This window comes from Cladosporium halotolerans (genome assembly GCF_011745625.1).
Source record: "Cladosporium halotolerans strain TM138-S3 chromosome Unknown Sca19, whole genome shotgun sequence".
NCBI lineage: Eukaryota > Fungi > Ascomycota > Dothideomycetes > Cladosporiales > Cladosporiaceae > Cladosporium > Cladosporium halotolerans.
In genome coordinates, this window is record NW_027191470.1 from 50797 (window position 1) to 64953 (window position 14157).

Sequence of the window (14157 nt, forward strand, 5' to 3'; positions counted from 1 at the left end):
GTCTTCGAGTGAGGTTCTGTTCCCAGATTGCGGCTACGTCACGTGGTGTGGAGTGGCTGGCGAACTGGTGGGATAGGAGGCGAACCGCGGGGATGGTTCCGCGATGGGAAAGTCGAAGTACTTCCAGATCTCAAGAATACCACCTGTTCTCGCTGATTGAAGCCATCGCACGAGTGCTTTGAAAACCTCAGTGAACTCGCCATCATGTAAGATTCCTCAGCGCAATCATTCAAAGGTGTTCCTTAATACTGACTGTGTCTCACAGGGCGCCGTTAGTGGATAATCCGCAGATTAAACATGCGTCCCTCCACAACCCCAAGCATATCCTTCTACATGATTACGTCTGGCCTTTCCTTGGAATCTGGCCGGCTTTCTTTGCCATCTACCTCTCGCAAGAGCGGTACGACAAGTACATTAACGGTCAAGAATGGACGTTCGTCTTTAGCGGTACAATCTTCACTCTCCAGAGTTTAATCTGGCTCACGACTTTCTGGAACGTCAACGTCCGCGCCCTGTTCACCGCCGTGCGCGCATACGATGTCAGGAGCGCTAGCCTGATCAAGGTCATCCCCGATGCGAACGCAGGCGCTGCGGAGATTTGCGAAATTGAAAGGGATCAGGTTGCGGGCAAGGAGCTTGTGAGCTTCTTGTTCCAGAAGAGACGGTTCCTATACGATGAGAACAACGGCAGCTTCGCTCCTCTGGTATTCGGGATTGACAAGGAGCCGAAGCCCTTGATCCGCGAATACCAGCAGTCAAGAGGTGTGGGCAAGGAATCGGAGATTGAGCGCATCAGGCAGCACTATGGCCCTAACATCTTCGACATTCCGGTCCCGACTTTCACGGAACTGTTCAAGGAGCATGCCGTGGCACCCTTCTTCGTTTTCCAGATCTTCTGTGTTGGCCTCTGGATGCTCGACGAATACTGGTACTACTCGCTCTTCACGCTCTTCATGCTTGTCATGTTCGAGTCGACGGTTGTCTGGCAGCGTCAGCGCACTCTCAAGGAATTCAGAGGCATGAGCATCAAGCCTTACGACATCTGGGTTTTCCGCGGTAACAAATGGATCGAGACTGAGAGCGACGAGCTTCTGCCAGGTGATTTGGTCAGTGTTGGACGCACCAAGGAGGACAGCGGCGTTGCTTGCGACATGATCCTGGTTGAGGGAAGCGCGATTGTCAACGAGGCTATGCTTTCTGGTGAGAGTACGCCAGTCCTCAAGGACTCTATCCAGCTCCGTCCGGCCGATGCTCGCGTTGAGCCGGAAGGCCTCGACAAGAACGCTTTCCTTTGGGGTGGTACCAAGGTCTTGCAGGTCCAACATGGCACGGCTTCGGAAGACGCAGCTGAGACGGTCCCGCAAGTCGCGTCCGGCGTGCCTCCTGCGCCTGACAAGGGTGCGCTCGCTATCGTTATCAAGACTGGGTTCGAGACCAACCAGGGTGGTCTCGTCCGCACGATGATCTACTCCACTGAGCGCGTCAGCGCTAACAACGTCGAGGCTTTCCTGTTCATCTTGTTCCTCTGTGTCTTCGCCATCGCTGCATCTTGGTACGTTTGGACTGAGGGTGTCCGCAACGAGCGCAAACGTTCGAAGCTGCTCCTGGATTGTGTTCTGATCGTTACCTCGGTCGTACCGCCTGAGCTGCCCATGGAATTAAGCTTGGCTGTAAACACCAGTTTGGCAGCGCTTAGCAAGTACGCTATTTTCTGCACGGAGCCGTTCAGAATTCCTTTCGCCGGTCGCGTTGACATCGCCTGCTTCGACAAGACTGGCACCCTTACAGGCGAGGATCTGGTCGTCGAGGGTATTGCCGGCTTGTCTCTGGGTCAGACTGGTGTTGAGTCCGAGCCGGATGGCGCGCAGACTCAGCTTGTCCGTGTCAACCAGACCAGCATCAACACGACTCTGACTCTCGCCACTGCGCATGCTCTTGTCAAACTGGAGGAAGGCGACGTTGTTGGTGAACCTATGGAAAAGACCACACTCGAGGCACTTGGATGGGCCCTGGGCAAGAACGATACTCTCTCCGCAAAGGGCGCCACCACGACCAAGGGTCAAGGGCCCGCCGATATCGTCCAGATCAAGCGCCGCTTCCAGTTTTCGTCTGCGCTCAAGCGCCAGAGCTCTGTCGCTACAGCTATCACCACTGACCGCTCAACGGGCAAGAAGACCAAGGGAACATTCGTCGGTGCCAAGGGTGCACCCGAAACCATCCGCAAGATGCTTGTCGATGTCCCGCCCAAGTATGAGGAGACTTTCAAGTACTTCAGCAGGAACGGCGCTCGTGTTCTCGCATTGGCATACAAATACATCTCCACCCAGGACGAGATTGGCCAGAACCGCATCAACAACCTCAAGCGCGAGGAGGTCGAGTGCGATCTCCACTTCGCTGGTTTTCTGGTTCTGCAATGCCCGCTTAAGGATGACGCTATCAAGGCTGTCCGCATGCTCAATGAGAGCAGCCACCGTGTGGTCATGATTACTGGTGACAACCCCCTTACTGCTTTGCACGTTGCCCGCCAGGTCGAGATCGTTGATCGTGATGCTTTGATCCTTGACGCTCCGGAACACGACGACAGCGGTGAGAATCTGGTCTGGAGAAGCATCGACGACAAAGTTAACATTCCTGTTGATCCCACCAAGGAGCTTGATCCTACCATTCTCAAGGAAAAGGATCTGTGCGTTACTGGCTTCGGTCTTGCCAAATTCAAGGGACAGAAAGGACTCTCCCAGCTGCTCAGGCATACTTGGGTCTACGCTCGTGTCTCCCCGAAGCAGAAGGAAGATATTCTCCTCGGCCTGAAGGAAGCTGGTTACACTACTCTGATGGCTGGTGACGGCACCAACGATGTCGGCGCTCTGAAGCAGGCTCACGTCGGCGTTGCTCTTCTCAACGGTACCAAGGAGGACATGGACAAGATCGCGAAGCACTTCCGTGAAACCAAGATGAAGGAAATGTACGAGAAGCAGGTGTCCATGATGGAGCGTTTCAACCAGCCGCAACCCCCGGTTCCCAACCAAATCGCCCACCTGTACCCGCCTGGACCTAAGAACCCGCACTACGAAGCTGCCATGGAGCGCGAAGCCAAGACCAAGGCTAACCTGGCTGCCCTCAAAGCCACTCAAGATGAGAACGCCAACGGGTCCACGAACGGAACTGTCGCGAAGCCCGCTCCTCCCCAGCCCGAGCCCACTCCCCAGGAGCAGAAGAAGCAACAAGCTCAGAACGCTGCGAGCGCGATGGCAGAGAAGTGGTCCATGTCGATGATGGAGGAGCAGCTAAGCGAAGACGAGCCGCCAACCATCAAGCTGGGTGACGCGTCCGTTGCCGCTCCTTTCACCAGCAAGCTCGCTAACGTTGTCGCTATTCCCAACATCATCCGCCAGGGTCGCTGCACGCTCGTTGCCACTATTCAGATGTACAAAATTCTCGCGCTCAACTGCTTGATTAGTGCCTACAGTTTGAGTGTACTCTACCTGGACGGTATCAAGTTCGGCGACGGACAAGTGACAATCAGCGGAATGCTCATGAGTGTGTGCTTCTTGAGCATCTCCCGCGCGAAGGTAAGCCCCCACGCATCTCATTGTCGCGTCGATCCTAGCTAACACCCCAACCAGTCCGTCGAACAACTGTCCAAGGAGCGCCCGCAGAACAACATTTGGAATTGGTATATCATCCCCTCCGTCCTCGGCCAATTCGCCGTGCACATCGCGACCCTCATCTACATCTCCAACTTCGTCCAGAAGTTCGAGCCCAAAGAGGACCGCCGCACGATTGACCTGGAGCGGGAGTTCAAGCCCTCGCTCCTCAACAGTGCCATTTACCTGCTGCAGCTCATCCAGCAAATCTCCACCTTCGCCATCAACTACCAGGGCCGTCCCTTCCGCGAGTCCATCAAAGAGAACAAGGGCATGTACTACGGCATCCTGATGGTGACGGGCGTCGCCTTCAGCTGCGCGACCGAGTTTGTCCCCGAGATCAACGAGCAGCTCAGCCTCGTGCCCTTCACGACCGAGTTCAAGATCACCATGTGCGTCGTCATGGTCCTCGACTACGTCGGCTGCTGGGTCATCGAGAAGACGCTCAAGGTCCTGTTCTCGGACTACAAGCCCAAGGACATCGCGGAGCGCCGCCCGGATCAGCTCGCTGTTGAGAAGCAGCGTGCTGACGCGGCGGAGGCGAAGAGGATTAGGGAGATTGAGGAGAAGGCTGGGAAGGTATGAGGTGCGGGAAGGCGCAGAGCCTGTTTATGCATTCAGGGAGTGGGTGTGATTCTTTGATGTTTTTGTACAGAGGAGAAAACCACTAGACTACGTTTGGCATATTGAGTAAACATACAAGAGGTTTATGCATCAGATTTCTTTTCAGCGCCAACAATTTCAATGGTGTCATGTATGGGCTATGGGCCGGAGGTTTCCACGACACGCCTTAAGTCATGGTCCAGGATGAGTGAGTGGATGACGGAACTTATGTCAAACGGTGGACAGGAAAAGCTGAATTGATTGGGGAACAACGCCTCGATTCGTGCTGAGCTGTGCTGTGCTTCAACTATCTGATCTGAGCAAACGGCAAATGGAACAGCAGTTGGCTGGCGCTAATGAGGCTAAAGAGTGGGACCGCAAACGCCTTACTTCCTGAAAATCAAAAAGAGAAAACAGATATTCCTTTCCTTCCTTCCCTTTTCATGTACATCGTCAAGATAAGAGTTTCGAAGAATGCTTTCGCTTCGCTTTGAGGCCGCCCTCTTTCCCATGTTGCCTCCCGACGCCTTGGTTTGCTCTGTCTTCGGCTGAGGTGGGATTGGGACTCGCTGTTGGTATGGTCGAGGTGTAAAGAATCGCTGCTGGTGCTGTCGCGCTGCCACTCTGGCAGTTCGAAGTCGGATTGGTTGCGGCTGGATGAGTTGGTATCACATAAGGAAATTTGTCGACTTTGTTTGCTTCTTTTTGGTATTTTGGTGTTGAGTGTTCTTCACGTCCTGCTTTCACTTCGTCCACGACCGGGCTCCTGATCTCCGGTCGTCGCAGCTTCGTACGAAGGGATCGGCGGGTCTTCCCCGTGGTTAATGAGAAGATGCGTTCGGTCATCGTGGTGTTCGCTCGCTCTCGGTGTCGAGTCGTCGTCAGGACTTTCGTACTCTGGCGGCGGGTGATCTTCGTGCGGCGGCAATTCCGAGACGTCGAGGTCATGCTCTGATGGCGCGTGATAGTCGCTCGTTCCTTCGCCGGCATTATCATCATCCGATATTTCCTCTTCTTGCGATTCGTTGAGATTTAGCTGAGCGAGAGAGATATCGGTCGGGCTTCTTTGGGGTCCAGGTGAGCGGGCAGGAGGTCCGCGGCCAAGGCGAATTTGAGCGCTGGAGCTCCTGCCGTGTCCGGGAATGTAGGCTTGGCCTTCGCGAACGCCTTCTCGGCCACCTTCGAGGAGAATGCTGCCCTGCTCGCTTCCGTAGGGAGGTGGCGGGGCTAGTGAGCCAGTCTGAGGCGCCAAACCCCACTTCTTCACATTCGCCTCAATGAAGACGAAGCCCATCTGTCCAAAATTGATGTGAACGTTGGCCGGGCCGTTTGCTCCGACGGTAGGGAAGAAGTTCTGGCTCTTCAGGCCGTGCGCGACGTCCTCGAGCCGTTTGCCATTGCGAGTGAAGAAGACAGTGCCAGTTCTGGGGCGGTACCCGACTCCCACAACGTCTCCCTGCACGAAGGGTGGCGCGTAGTTTGTTCCTGAGAAGGGCTGGTTGTATCGTCGTTGGCCGGTCGAAGTGTATGCGATAGAATATTTGTGCAGTCCTGGTAGTCTGAAGAGGGGATACGGCTTGGTCGTGAGCCCAATACTCAGTAGCGTCGACTCGGGCTTATCGTAAAGCTTTGCCTCCCAGTAATAGACCTCGTTCTGTTTCGGAATCGGCAGATTGCTCTGAACGCTGCACTCTGAGTCAAAGAATTCGATCTCTGTTCTCGCCTCGACGAAGCAGTTTGCGATCTCAAGTTCCGGCTCAAATTCCCATGCAGAGACACCTTTCTCTTGAATAGCCAAGAATTGCGATAACGAGATGTCCGTCTGCAGCGACTCTGGGGGATTTGCCTGCACGAAAGCTGCACAATAGTGTCAGCACCACGTTCCATCATCACGATCGCTCAATACACTTACCCTTAGCCCTCAGATACTCTGCCCTTTGCATGTCGTCCATCTCCTCCATAGCCTCCTCTTCTTCACGCAAGAACGCCTGCTCATCATCGTACTCTCCAGGCCTGGTCATGCGATCAAGCAGAATCCGGCCCTTCCCGGTATAGCGGAAGAAGTACACAATGGCAATGATGATGCCGACCAGTGCTGCCGAGGCGAAGGCAGAGAGCATGCCGATCAGGATGCCCTTGCCGGTCGAGCTCAGCCCATGCGACTGGAATGCCGCGCGCTGGTCCTGCCATGATCCCCATCGTCCTCCATCGCGTGACACCTGCCACTGAGGCGGAAGCTTGCCGGAGAGTGTGTGTTGTGGGCGGATTGAGGTTACGAGCGTTGCCGGAGGGCCCTGGGGCGCCGGTTGCGCCATGGGCGGCGGTGTGATCGGTGAAGGCGAGCCTGCCTTCTGGATTCGATGTCGCTCTCGAGAGCAGGTGTGGTTGTGGTGAAGCAGTCGCTCGCAGGCGATGCAATGCTCACAGCGCAATGCCCAAACAGTCTCGGGCGGGCCAGGCGTGCGCTATTGACGGGGTTGGCGTGGGCGTTGGCGGCGGCCGTTGGGTAGCTGAGGCGATGACGTTGGGCACCCGCGCGGGCCGGGGGAGACGGTGGGAGAGAGCGGGCGTGGGTGGTGGTGGTGGTGGCAGCGGTGTGTTGTGGTATGGTGTTGCCGGGGCGGCGAGGGCGAGTGTCGTGTGTCTCAGAGCGGAGTCGAGAGTAGAGCGGGCGGTGGTAGCGGGACGGGTGTTCGAGATGGCGGCAGGCGCAGGTGCAGGCGCGGGCAAGTAGCGGCGGCGATCTGAGAGATGCTGCGCGCCAGCCCAAGCGTCGACGTCCGACGTTCCGAGGCGGCCAGGCGGCCAGGCCGCAAGGCCGCAAGGCTGCAAGGCTTCTGGCCGTCTCCGCACGCGCCAGCGCTCGACGCCACCGCAGCAGCCGATCCCCGTGCATTGCAAACAAATGCCGCCACCAATGAGGGAGTCAGGGCTATCCCAGTTGCTGAGTTAAGATACCTGGGCACTGGCCTATACTTGACTACGACAAGAGAATCATGGTCACGGCATCAAAGTCATTGGCGTATCCCCCCGATTATACGATCTCTGTTGCTAAGTGTGGCCACGAGAGAAGCGAATGCGCCGTTTAGCGCTATCATGTCTATGTTACATCTACCCCTACAGTACAGTACAAGTACACCGTTTCCTTTTGTTCATGCACATGCCTGCCTCAAGACTCCCATGCAGTTCATCCTCTACTTCTCAGTGTTGGCGTCAACACCCTTGTGCCAGGCCTTGGGGACCATCTCGTCGCTCTCGCTGAGCGCATCCTGCTTCTTCATCTCCGAAGCGACAACGTTCGCCCTCTCCGTCGAGCCGACAGGATCACTGCTCTGCTTGTGAGCAACCTTCTCGCCGCCCGCGTGGGGAGCCTGCGCCTGGGCAGCCGGCTGTCCCTCAGCAGGAACCTCCTCGCTCTCCAGCGGCGCATCCGCATCCTCAAGCTCCGCACCGTACACATCCGGGTGCTCGCGGAAGCAGTCCTGCATGCCCTTGAACTTGTCAATGCAGTTGATGCCCTTCGGCTCCTCCTGGGAGAAGACGAAGCAGCTGAACGCCTCCCTGAACTGCTCGCCGCAAGGGCCGTATGCCATGCCGCCCAAGCAAGGGCAGTCCCAGTTGATCTCGCCGGTCTCCTCATTGAACGCGCCCTGCTGGCCCGCCTCCTGCTCCAGCTCCTCCGGCGAGCCAGGCGCCGCGGCGTCGGCCTGGGGTGTGGCGGCGGCGGCGTCTGCGGGCGCGGACTGACGGGCCAGGGCTTGCGATCGGGCCTGCTCGCGCCTCTTGTCCGCTATCGAGTCGACGGTGGGGTATGTCTCGGTCTCTCGTGGGGTCTCTGGGGGAGAGTGAATGGTGTCTGTGAGCGCATTTGTCAGCGGGTCCGGTTTCATTCAGCGCATTGCTCAATGGTTCGTACAGGTCGGCTCCTCAGCGAAGACGCTCGAAGTGTTGTAGTAGTAGACAATTCCACCGGCCAGAGCCCATCTTGCTGCTGAGTTCTTCCAGCTTCTTGACGTCTTGTGCGGCGGGGCGGTCGTCAGGAATCGCCTGGCAGTCGCATTCTGAGGGAGGGAGCGGGTGAGGCGTGCGCTCGCGCCTGTTCGAAGCGCCGTCCTGAACATCTTTAATGACTGAGAAAAGAGAAACGCTGAAAAGACGTGATGCTGCAAAGGAAAGTCGGTTGGTGCAGAGGCGGCTTAGCAATGCTCTCGAAAGTCGCGGTAGATTTCGGGGCTCGCAACTTTCCACGCTTCGCCGGATCGCAGCTCATAGGAGGTCCGTGCCCGCTTGATAAAGTACGCCACTCCTCGTCACGCAACGGATGGAATACACTGATCGACGTCATAAACCCGAAATACAAGATGAATGGCGAAAAGAAAAATAACATCACAACACTGTATCCAACTCAATATCTCGAAGCGCCTGGGCAAAAAGAAAACGGCCGGCCCCAAGACGTATCACGCGACGACATCGCTCTGATCATCCTCAACTCTCCCATCTCGGACTTCACCTACTTCCACCGCCTGTATAACCATGCCTCGTATACTCTCTGCGCCGACGCCGGAGCCGACCGCCTCTACAATCTCCTAACAAGCACATACTCCGATCTCGCCTGGGACACAGCCCTCCGCAAAGCCCTCCCAGACGCCATCCACGGCGACCTGGACTCCCTGACCTCGCACACGCGCTCCTGCTTCTCTCAACTCGGCGTCAAAATCACCCGCGACCCCGACCAATACAGCACAGACTTCGGCAAAGCGATCAAAACCGTCCTCGCCTCCCGGCCCACGGCCCGCGACATCCTCGTCCTAGGCAGCGTCGGCGGGCGCGTGGACCAAGGCATCGGCCTCCTGCACGAGCTGTACCGCGAGCAAGCGCTGCGGCACCCGGGCGTGCGGTTCTGGCTGTTCAGCGAAGCGAGCGTGAGCGTCGTCTTAGGCCCTGGGAAAACTGTGCTGCAGACGCCTGTGGACGGGGGGCTGATCACGCAGAATGTGGGGATTTTGCCGGTGTATGGGCCGGCGGTGATTAGTACGAAGGGGCTGGAGTGGGATGTTGAGGGGTGGCGGACGGAGATGGGCGGGCAGGTGAGTTCGAGTAATCATATTGTTGCGGAGAGGATTGAGATTGAGACGGATCGGGAGGTGTTGTTCACGGTTGAGAGAGCGGTGGGTAGGTGAACGATGAGGTCTGGTTGATTGGGTTGGATCTGCTTTGGCTGCCTAGGTTCTATGCGGTCCTATGGGCGACCAAGCGTCTGGCCGTATGGAAGAAGCACTTGGAGGGCCTCCGGAATGGAATTGGATCGACCAGTTGGAGGGCTTGATGTCGTCTGAAATAGATCTGGACCGAAGCAGGAGGTGGTCTCCATGACAGCTGGGAGAGAGATCTGAAACCCACCAAAAAAGCAACCTGTGTTGGTCACAGAAAGGGCTTATTCCGAGTCTTCTCTTCAACCTCTGCGAAGGTAGCGGTGTATGCCCGACATGATCTCTGCTGCAGCGTACTGGAGAGCCTTTGTACGACAAATCGGGGAGTGGAGAGATGCGGTGGTATTTAGGACGATGTTCTCACAAACCACACGTGTTTGTTTCGCCCGACACGATGACATGTGACTACGTTGACCGCATGTAAACAAATACTTCCAAGCAAGCTTGATCTTCCTTAAAGCGCCACCTGACAGAAAAGCCTGTTTCAGCCAGCCGGCTTTTTAATCCTGCGCCACGCCTTGGAATACGCTGTGCCACGAGCCTTGCCTTGTGACCGCGCGTGCCGACTTTGCCCTCTGCGCCCACCCGGTCGTGGCATCTGCGTGGATCTCACGCGCCGCCTTTGGGACGTCATAGCGGCGGCAGTTCGAGTCCAGCACGCCGTGAGGATCTTGCATTGAGCACTGTAGGAGGTGGGAAGCAACACGCTCATGGTGAGGAAAAATCACCGTCAGGTTTTAATATGCATCACAATTGCGAATGGCACTTGTCGCTCTATACGCATGGAGGCAAAATGTATTACCTCTTCTTTAGCCAGGGCAGGGTAAGGCACGCGCGAGTGAGGTCGGATGGCGCCAAGCCAAGACCAACGATCCCCGCGGTCGCGGCTGGCCCTGAGCCCCCCTCATACAATTCCACTCGCTCGACCCGCCGGCGTGCGACCGAAGGACCGCCAGCTGCCACTACCGCCGCCGCCCTGCGCTGCCACGACTCTTGCTGTGAGCCGCCGCCCTTCGCCCACCTCCTACGCACGCTCTCTCACACCCCGGAGCAGTCGCATACACCTCACCTCGCCCGTCCGGTGTTCGCACGCTTCGCCACCTCCGCCACGCACCCGGCGTTCGCGCCATGGAAGAGCACTAACGAGCGCCCCCACCAAAGCAGTACAGCGCCTAAGGATTTGTTTGATATCTGCCTCCGGCATTCGCAAAAAAGTCAGTCAATGCAGGACAACGCCGACGCCACGCTGCGTCGCACACCATCGTAGTCGATCTTGCTGACTCTCTGGTGACTCTTTATCAGATTTTCATATTCGCCAACTGCATATTCCTTATCCTCTCAACGAGCGATTCGTCCCATCTCCAACCCCTCACCCTACCAGACCGACTACTTGCACTCGCCGCAGAAACCCACGATGGACTGGTCTCCGCAACAAGACCAGATCGGCCAGCTGGCGCAATGTCTCCGCGACTCGCTTAGCGGCCACGACGTAAAAGCACAGCGAAACGCAGAGCAGATGCTCAAGCAAGCTAAGGCTTCGCCGGACATCAACAACTACCTCGCGTGGATTACAACAAACGAAACGGCCAATGTTGGTCTATCGGAAGAGAACTTCTTCTCCGCGCGCTGTGCCGCTGCCATCATGCTCAAGAACAACGTCAAAGCCTCGTACAAATCGATACCCGACCCTAGCAAAGAGTACGTGCGGTCTACGATTCTTCTTGGCCTTCGCGACCCAAAGCAGCAAATCCGCAATTTCTCCGGAAGCGTAATCACCGAGATCGTTCGCGCGGGTGGCATTCTAGGATGGCCCAAGGTGTTGCCCGAACTCATATCGATGATTGGGAACGAGAGCGGACAAATGACATCGGAGGCGCAAGATGGCGCAATGGGCGCACTGTTCAAGATATGCGAGGACAACCGCCGCGCGCTCGACAGGGAATACCAGAAGGAGCGACCTTTGGGCTTTTTGCTCCCCAAGCTCCTCGATTTCGCGGCCAACTCGAACCCTAAGATTCGTTCCAAATCCCTCGCCGCCGTCAATGTCTTCTTGAATGAGCCCATTGCACACACTTGCCGTGAGAACATCGATGTCATCCTGGGTCGTCTGGTTCAACTCACCTCCGATACCGACGATGACGTGCGCCGCTACGTATGCCGTGCGTTTGCCCTGCTAGCCGACGGCATGCCAGAACTCCTTAAACCCCACGTTCAGGGCATCGTCGAATACACCCTGTCGCAGCAGAAAAACAATCAGAACGCCGAGCTTGCACTTGACGCCGCAGAATTCTTTTTTGAAGCCAGCAACACGCCGACTCTCCGGGAGGCTCTTGGCCCGTTCCTGCCTCAGGTTGTGCCTGTACTCCTTGATAGCATGGTTTACAGCGAAGACGATCAACTCAGGCTTGAGGGAGACGATGATGATGCTGATGTCGAGGACGAAGCCAAAGACATCAAGCCAGTGTTCGCCGATGCAAAGCAAAAGGGATCGACTGCAGTCAGTGGCACTTCGACGCCGCAGGGTAATGGTCAGGCTCAAAAGTCGGTCAATGGTTATGCTTACGAGGATGACGACTTGAGCGAAGGCGAGATCGACGAGGACGAGGACTATGGTGTCGATCCTGAAGATGAGTGGAATCTGCGCAAGTGCTCGGCTGCATCTCTGGACGCGATCGCCACCCACTACGGAGCCCCCGTGTTTGAGGTCACATTACCCTGGCTCATGGACAACCTTCAACACCAAGATTGGCCCAACCGAGAGGCTGCAGTCCTTGCTCTTGGTGCTATCGGACCTGGATGTATCGATGCTATTCAGCAACATCTTCCGAAGCTGGTTCCTTACATGATCACGCTACTCAACGACGAACAGCCGGTCGTGAGACAGATTACTTGTTGGGCACTCAGTCGCTTTGCGGGATGGGCTGCTGCGCTTGACGAAGACCGCAAGCGTGAATTCTTCGAGCCCATGATGGATGGCATTCTTCAGCGCATGCTGGACCAGAACAAGAAAGTGCAAGAGTCGGCAGCATCCGCGTTTGCAACCCTTGAAGAGGCAGCGAGCGATCAGCTTATCCCTTATTGCGCCGTCATCGTTCAGCAATTCGTTCGCTGTTTTGATCGCTACAAGGACAAGAACATGTTTATCTTGTATGACTGTGTACAGACTCTTGCAGAACACGCTGGTCCGGCTCTTGCTCACCAGCCGCTCGTGGATCTCCTCATGCCTGCGCTCATTACTCGTTGGACCAAGGTTCAGGATCAATCTAGAGAGATGTTCCCTTTGCTGGAGTGCCTGTCGTACGTCGCTACTGCTCTGGGTGAAGGTATCACTCCTTTTTCGAAACCCTTTTTCGAGCGTTGCATTCGCATCATGCACCAAAACCTCGAAGAAGGTTTCCACGCACAGTCAGACCCTGTCTTCGATCAGCCCGACAAGGACTTCCTGGTTACGAGCCTCGACCTTCTCAGCGCCATCATCCAAAGCGTCAACGAGCAAACCATCAACATGCTAGTCACCGGCGCACAGCCGAACATGTTCGAACTCCTCGCATACTGCATGAAAGACACCAACAACGACGTCCGCCAGTCCGCCTACGCCCTGCTCGGCGACTGCGCCATCTACATCTTCAGCCAGCTCCAGCAATACCTCCCCACCATCATGGAGCTCGTAATCACCCAGCTCGACCTCTCCTCAGCCAACGCCGATCCCGAAACAGGCTTCCGCGTGATTAACAACGCCTGCTGGTCCTGCGGCGAGATCGCCATGCGCGCTCCCCCCGACGTCATCAGCCCCTACGTCGACCGCATCCTGCAGCAGCTCGCCGTCATCCTCATGAACCCGCAGGTCCCGCAATCCCTCAACGAAAACGCCGCCATCGCCCTCGGCCGCCTCGGCGTCTCCTGCCACCAGCAACTCGCGCCCCACCTCGCCTCCTTCGCCGGCCCCTTCCTGGGCATCATGCGCAACGTGCCCTGGACCGACGAGAAGGCGCATGCCTACAAGGGCTTCGTGACCGTCGTGCTGGCCAACCCGCAGGCCCTCGAGGCCACGCTGATCGACTTCCTGATCGAGATGGCGGGCGCGCCGGCCGTGGTGCTCACGGGCCTGCAGCAGGACAGCCCGCTCGAGGGCTTCGAGCGCGTGCTGGCGACGTACAAGGGCATGATCGGCGAGGCGGAGTTCGATGCCTTCCTGCGCAACATGCCGCCGCCGCAGGAGCAGGCGCTGAGGGGGCTTTACAAGTTTTGAGAGTTTGAGGGAGAGGGCAAGCTGGCTCTTTGAGGGTCAGGAAAGAACTAATCGGCAGAATGGACCTCCCACTTCTGCGTCCTGCCATCGTGGTCTCCTGTTTGGAGCCCATCAGTCAGGCAATCTATTTTTAGCGTTCCAGCGTTCCGCGATAAGATAGTCCATAAGATAGTCCGAGTCGAAGCGAGAGATCTGGTCGCAGAAGGAAAGAAAAAGAGCCGGAGAGCAATCTTCGGAGAGGACGCCTCTTCCGAAAAGCAGCGTGTGCACATGCCGGGTGGGTTTTGACGATACAAAAGGAAAGACGAGACGAGACGAGACGACTGCCAGCGCATAAGATGATACCTAGATAGTTTTGGCTTTTTTTGCTTTTTTTTTTCTTGCTTTTGATTTCCCGACAACGCACTCCCGCGTGTGTGTGTGTGAACATTTTCCGTAGCCTTTAGCGTAG

General features: G+C 56.7%; 5 protein-coding genes across 5 annotated transcripts; 3 read left to right on the forward strand and 2 right to left on the reverse strand.

The window, feature by feature from the left end:
- The first annotated feature begins 137 nt into the window (after positions 1 to 137).
- Positions 138 to 4363, forward strand: spfA (Endoplasmic reticulum transmembrane helix translocase spfA). Its single transcript, XM_069374208.1, has 3 exons — positions 138 to 206; positions 266 to 3569; positions 3624 to 4363. Coding segments are annotated over exons 1-3 (3912 nt in total). The 5' UTR covers positions 138 to 204; the 3' UTR covers positions 4230 to 4363.
- A 141-nt stretch (positions 4364 to 4504) lies between these two features.
- On the reverse strand, positions 4505 to 6774 carry WHR41_05604 (uncharacterized protein). Its single transcript, XM_069374209.1, has 2 exons — positions 6160 to 6774; positions 4505 to 6104 (listed from the first exon to the last, which is right to left on the reverse strand). Exons 1-2 carry the CDS (start codon positions 6560 to 6562, stop codon positions 4978 to 4980), a joined length of 1530 nt encoding a protein of 509 aa, XP_069228598.1. The 5' UTR covers positions 6563 to 6774; the 3' UTR covers positions 4505 to 4977.
- A 667-nt stretch (positions 6775 to 7441) lies between these two features.
- On the reverse strand, positions 7442 to 8589 carry WHR41_05605 (uncharacterized protein; the record flags this gene model as incomplete). The annotated part of the gene is made up of 2 exons (XM_069374210.1): positions 8164 to 8589; positions 7442 to 8103 (listed from the first exon to the last, which is right to left on the reverse strand). The coding sequence occupies exons 1-2, from the start codon at positions 8366 to 8368 to the stop codon at positions 7442 to 7444; spliced, it is 867 nt and encodes a 288-aa protein (XP_069228597.1). The 5' UTR covers positions 8369 to 8589.
- Positions 8590 to 8608: 19 nt separating this feature from the next.
- Positions 8609 to 9427, forward strand: WHR41_05606 (uncharacterized protein; the record flags this gene model as incomplete). Its single annotated transcript, XM_069374211.1, has 1 exon — positions 8609 to 9427. The coding sequence occupies one exon, from the start codon at positions 8609 to 8611 to the stop codon at positions 9425 to 9427; it is 819 nt and encodes a 272-aa protein (XP_069228596.1).
- A 1444-nt stretch (positions 9428 to 10871) lies between these two features.
- WHR41_05607 (uncharacterized protein) lies at positions 10872 to 13706 on the forward strand (the record flags this gene model as incomplete). Its single annotated transcript, XM_069374212.1, has 1 exon — positions 10872 to 13706. The coding sequence occupies one exon, from the start codon at positions 10872 to 10874 to the stop codon at positions 13704 to 13706; it is 2835 nt and encodes a 944-aa protein (XP_069228595.1).
- Between the last annotated feature and the right edge of the window lie 451 nt (positions 13707 to 14157).

What these genes read in the sequence shown, in the direction of transcription:
- spfA (XM_069374208.1), top strand. An exon ending in TGAGCATCTCCCGCGCGAAG is followed by an intron (nt 3,570 to 3,623) that starts GTAAGCCCCCAC and finishes CACCCCAACCAG; the next exon opens with TCCGTCGAACAACTGTCCAA.
- WHR41_05604 (XM_069374209.1), bottom strand. Translation starts at nt 6,562, where the DNA reads ATGGCGCAACCGGCGCCCCAGGGCCCTCCGGCAACGCTCGTAACCTCA. An exon ending in AGAGTATCTGAGGGCTAAGG is followed by an intron (nt 6,105 to 6,159) that starts GTAAGTGTATTG and finishes ACTATTGTGCAG; the next exon opens with CTTTCGTGCAGGCAAATCCC.